Below are 9,154 nucleotides of genomic sequence, written 5' to 3'. Positions count from 1 at the left end.
TACTAGGTAATCTTTTTTTTTTATTTTTTATTAGATATTTTCTTCATTTACATTTCAAATGCTATCCCCAAGCCCCCTATAACCACCCCCACCCTGCTCCCCAATCCACCCACTCCCACTTCCTGGCCCTGGCCATTGCCCTGTACTGGGGCATATGATCTTCACAATACCAAGGGCCTCTCCTCCCACTGATGGCCAACTAGGCCATCCTCTGCTACATATGCAACTAGAGACAGCTCTGGGGGATACTGGTTATTTCATATCATTATTCCTCCTATAGGTTTAAAGACCCCTTTAGCTCCTTGGGTACTTTCTCTAGCTCCTTCATTAGGGGCCCTATGTTTCATCCAATAAATGACTGTGAGCATCCACTTCTATATGTGCCAGGCATTGACATAGATTCACAAGAGAGAGCTATGTCAAGGTCCTGTCAGCAAAATCTTATTGGCATATGCAATAGTGTCTGGGTTTTGCTGTTTTATATGGGATGGATCCCCGGGTGGGGCAGTCTCTGGATGGTCTTTCCTTCCACCTTAGCTCTGAACTTTGTCTCTGTAAATTCTTCCATGGGTATTTTGTTCCCCATTTTAAGAAGGAACGAAGTATGCACACTTTGGTCTTCCTGCGTCTTGAGTTTCATGTGTTTTGCAAATTGTGTCTTGGACATTCTAAATTTCTGGGCTAATATCCACTTATCAGTGAGTGCATACCATGTGTGTTCTTTTGTGATGACTAAGTTACCTCACGCAGGATGATATCCTCCAGATGCATCCATTTGACTAAGAATTTCGTGAATTCATTGTTGTTGTTTTTTCCATTTTTTATTAGGTATTTAGCTCATTTACATTTCCAATGCTATACCAAAAGTCCCCCATACCCACCCACCCCCACTCCCCTACCCACCCACTCCCCCTTTTTGGCCCTGGCGTTCCCCTGTACTGGGGCATATAAAGTTTGCGTGTCCAATGGGCCTCTCTTTCCAGTGATGGCCGACCAGGCCATCTTTTGATACATATGCAGCTAGAATCAAGAGCTCCGGGGTAGTGGTTAGTTCATAATGTTGTTCCACCTATAGGGTTGCAGATCCCTTTAGCTCCTTGGGTACTTTCTCTAGCTCCTCCATTGGGAGCCCTGTGATCCATCCATTACCTGACTGTGAGCATCCACTTCTGTGTTTGCTAGGCCCCGGCATAGTCTCACAAGAGACAGCTACATCTGGGTCCTTTCGATAAAATCTTGCTAGTGTATGCAATGGTGTCAGCGTTTGCATGCTGATTATGGGGTGGATCCCTGGATATGGCAGTCTCTACATGGTCCATCCTTTCATCTCAGCTCCAAACTTTGTCTCTGTAACTCCTTCCATGGGTGTTTTGTTCCCAATTCTAAGGAGGGGCATAGTGTCCACACTTCAGTCTTCATTCTTCTTGAGTTTCATGTGTTTAGCAAATTGTATCTTATATCTTGGGTATCCTAGGTTTGGGGCTAATATTCACTTATCAGTGAGTACGAATTCATTGTTTTTTAATAGCTGAGTAGTACTCCATTGTGTAAATGTACCACATTTTCTGTATCCATTCCTCTGTTGAGGGACATCTGAGTTCTTTCCAGCTTCTGGCTATTATAAATAAGGCTGCTATGAACATAGTAGAGTATGTGTTCTTATTACCAGTTGGAACATTTTCTGGGTATACACCCAGGAGAGGTATTGCTGGAGCTTCTGGTAGTACTATGTCCAATTTTCTGAGGAACCACCAGACTGATTTCCAGAGTGGTTGTACAAGCTTGCAATCCCACCAACAATGGAGGAGTGTTCCTCTTTCTCCACATCCTTGCCAGCATCTGCTGTCACATGATTTTTTGATCTTAGCCATTCTGACTGGTGTGAGGTGGAATCTCAGGGTTGTTTTGATTTGCATTTCCCTGATGATTAAGGATGTTGAACATTTTTTTCAGTTGCTTCTCAGCCATTCGGTATTCCTCAGTTGAGAATTCTTTGTTTAGCTTTGAGCCCCATTTTTAATAGGGTTATTTGATTTTCTGGAGTCCATCTTCGTGAGTTCTTTATATTTATTGGATATTAGTTCCCTATCAGATTTAGGATTGATAAAAATCCTTTCCCAATCTGTTGATGACCTTTTTGTCTTATTGACAGTGTCTTTTGCCTAACAGAAGCTTTGCAATTTTATGAGGTCCCATTTGTCAACTCTCAATCTTACAGCACATGCCATTGCTGTTCTGTTCAGAAATTTTTCTGCTGTCCCCATATCTTTGAGGCTTTCCCCTACTTTTCCTCTATCAGTTTCAGTGCCTCTGGTTTTATGAGGAGGTCTTTGATCCATTTAGACTTGAGGTTTATACAAGGAGATAGGAATGGATCAATTTGCATTCTTCTACATGACAACCGACAGTTGTGCCAGCACTATTTATTGAAAATGCTGTTTTTTTTCCACTGGATGGTTTTAGCTCTCTTGTCAAAGGTCATGTGACCATAGGTGTGTGGGTTCACTTCTGGGTCTTTAATTCTATTCCATTGATCTACCTGTCTGTTGTTGTACCAGTACTGTGTAGTTTTTATCACAATTGCTTTGTAGTACAACTTTACCTCAGGCATGGTGATTCCACCAAAGGTTCTTTTATCATTGAGAAGAGATTTTTGCTATCCTAGGTTTTTTGTTATTCCAGATGAATTTGCAAATTGCCCTTTCTAATTCGTTGAAGAATTGAGTTGGATTTTGATGGGGATTGCATTGAATCTATAGATTGCTTTCAGCAAGACAGACGTTTTTACTATATTGATCATGCCAATCCATGAGCATGGGAGATCTTTCCATCTTCTGAGATCTTCTTTGATTTCTTTCTTTAAAGACTTGAAGTTTTTAATCATACAGATCTTTCTCTTCCTTAGTTAGAGTCACACCAAGGTGTTTTATGTTATTTGTGACTATTGTGAAGGGTGTTGTTTCCCTAATTTCTTTCTCAACCTGTTTATCCTTTGTGTAGAGAAAGGCCGCTGATTTGATTGAATTAATTTTATGTCCAGCTACTTCACTGAAGCTGTTTATCAGGTTTAGGAGTTCTCAGGTAGAATGTTTAGGATCACTAATATACACTCTCATATTATCTGCAAATATAATATTTTTACTTCTTCCTTTCCAATTTGTATCCCCTTGATCTCCTTTTGTTGTCTAATCGCTCTGGCTAGGACTTCAAGTACTATATTGAATAGGTAGGGAGAAAGTGGGCAGCCTTGTCTAGTCCCTGATTTTAGTGGGATTGCTTCTAGCTTTTCACCATTTACTTTGATGTTGGCTACTGGTTTGCTGTAGATTGCTTTTATTATGATTATGTATGGAACTTGAATTCCTGATCTTTCCAAGACTTTTTTCATGAAGGGGTGTTGGATTTTGTCAAATGCTTTCTCAGCATCTAACGGGATGATCATGTAGTTTTTGTCTTTGAGTTTGTTTATATAGTGGATTACGTTGATGGATTTTCATATATTAAACCATCCCTGCATTCCTGGGATGAAGCCTACTTGGTCATGTTGGATGATCGTTTTGATGTTTTCTTGGATTCGGTTTGTGAGGATTTTATTGAGTACTTTTGCATCGATATTCATAAGGGAAATTGGTCTGAAGTTCTCTATCTTTGCTGGGTCTTGTGTGTTTTAGGTATCAGAGTAATTGTGGCTTCATAAAATGAATTGGATACTGTACCTTCTGTTTCTATTTTGTGGAATAGTTTGAGGAGAATTGGAATTAGGTTACATGAAACTCAAGAGCAAGGAAGACCAAAGTGTGAATATGTTGATCTTTCTTAGAAGGGGGAACAAAATACCCACAGAAGGAGTAACAGAAACAAAGTTCAGATCAGAGACTGAAGGAATGACCATCCAGAAACTGCCCCACCTGAGGATCCATTTCATACACAACCATCAAACCAAGACACTATTGTGGGTGCCAACAAGATTTTACTGACAAGAGCCTGATATAGCAGTCTTCTGAGAAGCTCTGCCAGTGCCTGACAAATATAGAAGTGGAATCTCACAGCCATCCATTGGACTGAGCACAGGGTCCCCAATGAAGAAGCTAGAGAAAGTACCCAAGGTGCTTAATGGGTTTGCAGCCCCATAGGAGGAACAACAATATGAAATAACCAGTACCCCCAGAGCTCCCTGGGACTAAACCACCAACCAAAGAAAATACATGGTGGTACTCATGGCTCTAGCTGCATATGTAGCAGAGGATGGCTTAGTCAGTCATCAATCAGAGGAGAGGCCCTTGGTCCTGTGAAGGTTCTATGCCCAAATATAGGGGAATGCCAGGGCCAGGAAGCAGAAATGGGTGGGTTGGTAAGCAGGAGGAGGAGGGAGGGGATAGATGGTTTTCAGAGGGGAAACCAGGAAAGGGGATAACATTTGAAATATAAATAAAGATAATATCTAATAAAAATTTAATTCTATAAGAATCATACAAATTCACCATGAATGCTAGCTACAAAATATATCCTTAGTCTATTTCTCACCTCATTTTTTGAGATTATTTGAACAAAAAATCCCAACCATTTCATTTGGAATATTCCAGTACTTTTGTATATGTAACCCACTTATGCTGCTGCTGCTGCTGGCCACTGTGGCTGCAGCAGCAGTGGCGGTGACACCACCACCACTACCACCACCTCCTCCTCCTCCTCTTCTTCCTCCTCCTCCTCCTCCTCCTTCTTCTTCTTCTTCTTCTCTCTCTCTCTCTCTCTCTCTCTCTCTCTCTCTCTCTCTCTCTCTCTCTCTCTCTCTCTCTCTCTCTCCCCTCTCTCTCATTAGAATCTCTTTTCCACAAAGTATCAGTGTGGAAGTGTGTATGGGATCTATATACTCCACCTTTCTGGTTGCTTTATAACCTAACTACACCCCTGACTCTTTCTGATTTGTTTTCATTTACTGATTCATCTGTGATAAAAGTTTCCTCCACATCAGTTTGTACCAACCTTTTTGTTCTTTATGGAATGCCTTCTCCTAGAGCTCTGCATCAGTTTATCTCTGGCTTTTTCAGCAAGGACTCCATAACTATAATATTCAAAGTTACAAGATGTGCATTCTTGAAAATGGCTATCCTTTCCTTTCTTGCCTACTTCTTTAGTTTTGATTAAACTCCTATTACTTTTTATAAAAAAATGATTCATTAAATGTTAAAAAAAGAAAAGGATGTGGGCTTTTGAAAAAAATGTATTTTTCTTTTTCTATTATCATTATTGAAACTTAATATCCTGGTGCTTTGGTTTGGCTTTACTTATCTATTTCTTAAAGATTTTTAAAAACAAGTTGCTTGGAAAATAAGTATGCTTTGGGAAATGTGAACATTTTTTTATCTTACTCAAGAGATTTCAGAGGTGCACAGAAACTAAGGAGAAAACTTTTTTATGGTTTTTTTTTCAAGAATATGGTTTTCTTTTGCCTACCCTAAGAATTTGAGAGAATCTAAGTCTAAAGAAAATTAACTAAGTTGTTTGAAAGAGAAATATCAAGAAAGAAAAACATTCAATCTAGTTCTGTCAAAGCAGCTCTAATTATTAAAGCAATCTGAAGCCTCCTGCACCATACTAGGACAACAGGAAAAATGCCCACAGAAGATGTATCAGTCTAAGAGGGTCAGGTTAGATCTCTAGCTTGAAATAGAACTTGATAGTGTTGACCAAGTGGTCCTAGATTTGCTGAAATTGTTTCAGAGAATAAGTGAATCCAGGCTGTGTGTGGCAGGGTTGGATCCTGCAGGAACGCCAATTAGGCCATTCTGTGAAGGTGTAAAGGGAAGTTTAAAGGGGATTGTAAAAAGACTGGAGACTCAAAGACAATGCCATGGCTGTCAGGGATGCTACAAAATTGGAATAAAGTTAATCTAAGAAAGAGGCCATGGATGCTGTTGGAGACAGCTAGAGGCGTGGGGCTGACTATACCCATTGGCATCCAGCAAATTTCCTAACAGTTCTGATTCTGTACATGGTGCTTTATTATTTAGTATTTTCTGTGCTAGATTTTGCTCCATTTATCCATTACTATCCCCTGATTCTATTCTTCCACTCTGGAATGAGAGTATTTTGTTACACTGAATATTGCAATTATATAACTACCTTTTAATTTTACAGAAGCTTTTGGTTAAAAATTTGTCTTTAGTTTCAGATGAGATAGACTTCGGAATTGTAAACTATTAGAATTTCTAAAGATTGCATAGACTCTTGATGGTGCATATTATTTTTGCATTATAAAATGACTAAGAGACTTTGGTGGGGATGAGTAGAAGGTTACAATTACAAGTGATGGTTTTCAGTATGAATTTGTCATGGGGTAGATTTTGATTGTTCATCTCAGGTGTCAACTTGATTGTGATTAGATTATTGAAGTGGGAAGATATACTCACTCTACACAGCACCATTCTCAGTGCTTGGATCCTAGACTATACAAAAAGGAACAACTAAGATAAGCATACATATTCATCTCTTCTTGTTTCCTGACTGAGAATTCAATGTATCTGTTGTCTCAATCTCCTCTTATTTGCTTCTAATCTACTATGATGGATTCTACCTTGATTTATGAGCCATAATAAGTTTGTTTCCTTCTTTAAAAAAAAAAAAGACAGAAAGAAAGTAAAAGCCTATGGGTCCAGGGAGTGGAATTTGATAGTTTGTATATGCTTAGCCTAAGAAATGGCACTATCAGGGGATCTAGCCTTTTGGAGTAGGTATGTCACTATGGTGTGGGCTTAAATACCCTTTTCCTAGCTTCTTGGGAGTCAGTCTTCTCCTAGCAGCCTTCATATGCAGGTATAGAACTCTCAGCTCCTCCTATACCATGCCTGTCTGGACATTGATATGCTCTTGCCTTGATGATGATAGACTGAACCTATGACCCCAGTGGGGGAGCTTGTGGACGGCCTGGAGGAGCAGATTGGGATTGCAACCCCATAGGAAAAACAATGTCGGCTGGCCAGACCACCCAGTGCTCCCAGGGACTAGGCCCCCAATCAAGAAGTGTACAGGGAGGCATTCAAGCTAGATAGATATATATATATATCTCAGAGGATGACCTTGATGCCTTGGTCCTGTGGTGGCTTGATGCCCCAGTGTAAGGGGAAGCTGGAGTTGTGGGGCAGCAGAGGGTGGGTGAGCAACCTCATAGAGGCAAAGAATAGGGGTGAGAGGGCAGATGTGGAGTGGGGGGGAGTGTGGAGGGGTAACCAGGGAGTAGGATGTCATTTGAGATGTAAACAAATGGAGTGATTAATAAAAAACACAATATATGTGGGTTTTGGTGTTTGTACATTTGCTGCACCCTTTGTGTGATGTTGCTTGCTTGGTATTCCCATTTTGGTTTTACTGGTCATTTCTTTTAAATTACAAAGATCCAAAGACTCATAACTTTTCAAGGACTGAAAATAAATGATTAGTTAATGCTTGGTACTAAGTAAGACAATTATATGGAACTCCCAATTCAGGGAACATTATGAAAGAGAATGTAGAATGTATGAGCTGGAGGTGGGGAGGAGAGAGATGCCATGATGTCTTCTGGACATGGCATAGACCCATGTCCTTGTACTCACTGTAGCTATCATTTCTGCACATGATCAAGCTGCAACATTCATTCACAAAATCAGTTCACATCCCAGTAATCAGAAGCAATAAGTGGGCCCACTGATTTACAAGAGAAATAGAATGTGAAGATGTTTTTTCCGGGAAGTGGGAAAATTGGGGTGGATATAACCAATGCATATATGTCTAAAATTGTAAATGAATAAATAAAAGATAAATAAGTCATTCAGAGAGAGAACAAATAATTTATTAAGAGTTAGTCTGTGTTTACTGCTTGATGGGTATTAAATGAGAATTTCTGGAACACCACAAGAAAGTGCATAGGAAACACAAAAATGGTAATCTCTTGTACCGTTGAAATAGGACGTGCTCTTTTCAAAACATGTGGAGCTTCATAGTTGTAAGGCACAAAAGACAAACTTATTTGGGTAGATATCCTGTGTTTCTCCTTGGTGCATGAAACTCCTGGAGTTTGGTTCCATCTATCCATGTTTTGAGCTAAAAACAAAACTGCCATCAACTCATGATACCCTAAATTTCCATAAGCTAGATAGTTATTAAAAGTATGATCCTTAAAGCACTTACAATCTTCAGACATTGTTCCATAATATATTTAAAAGCAAGAAAGGATGTTAACCCTGAAAAAGACAAAAGGGAATGACCTCAGTTAGAAGCAAAATTGATCTAAAAATTATCCAGTCCTATCTGTGGGGACAACTGTCTCACATGTAAATGGATATCAATATAGAATCAGGCTATAAGCATAAACATTGAAATGCTAAACACAATTGCCCTACTTTGTGATTCACTGAATTTAACTAGTTACTTGTGTGAACATCTTTGGGCGAGGTGATTTTCTGGATCATGGTCCATTTATCAGGGGTTCAGCAACAAAGAATATAACAAACGTAATGATTAATTGTAACTGTCAACTAGACACAATCTAGAATCACCTGAGAGTCTCAGTTTGGGATTATCAGACCAGACTGACCAATAGATTTATCTTTTATACTGACTGATATAGAAATACCCAGCCACCATGGGTGGCACCAATTCCTAGAAATATGATTCTGAACTGTGTAAGAATGGGCAATGTGCTGAGCACTGCATACATGCTCTAATTTGTTGCTCTCTGCTGCTGAGTGTGAATGTAATGTGGCAATTCTGTCAATATCTTACTGTAGTGACTTCCCTGATGATGAATTGTTTTTCTGTAACTTTGAGATAAAATAAACTCTTTTTCTACTAAGTTGCTTTTGTCAAGGTATAGTCAAAGGAACTGAAATTAAGACAGACCCAGTTGACCAAGTATTTGGTATGCACTAAGTGAATAGTGAGGTCACAGCATGAAGTTATGTTAAAGTAAAATTTGATACAAAAATCATTGACTAAATTAAATAAATATTATATGTACATTATGTGATATATAATAATCACAGAATATATATAAACATGTATATGCTATTTGTTTTTTATTTACTAGTATATTGAACAAAATGATGTGTTTCTCTGTAGTGGTTTTATGCACATACATCATGTACATTGATAATATTTATCATGTTATCCTCTATTCAAT

The 9,154-nt window shown here is 39.0% G+C and overlaps 1 protein-coding gene across 4 annotated transcripts in view; it reads right to left on the bottom strand.

The window, feature by feature from the left end:
* Positions 1-7,801: 7,801 nt before the first annotated feature.
* The window catches only part of Adgre1 (adhesion G protein-coupled receptor E1), a 124,949-nt gene continuing 123,596 nt past the window's right edge, over positions 7,802-9,154 (bottom strand). For 2 of the 4 annotated variants that reach the window (NM_010130.4, NM_001355723.1), the window contains exon 22: positions 7,802-8,216. In NM_010130.4, the coding sequence (NP_034260.1) occupies positions 8,211-8,216 (6 nt within the window). In that variant the 3' untranslated portion in view covers positions 7,802-8,210. The remainder of the gene's footprint in view (positions 8,217-9,154) is intronic. The other 2 variants (NM_001355722.1, XM_006523602.2) reach the window with 2 other exon arrangements.

This window comes from Mus musculus, chromosome 17, assembly GCF_000001635.26.
Source record: "Mus musculus strain C57BL/6J chromosome 17, GRCm38.p6 C57BL/6J".
Classification (NCBI taxonomy): domain Eukaryota; kingdom Metazoa; phylum Chordata; class Mammalia; order Rodentia; family Muridae; genus Mus; species Mus musculus.
This window is presented reverse-complemented; position numbering and strand designations above follow the sequence as displayed.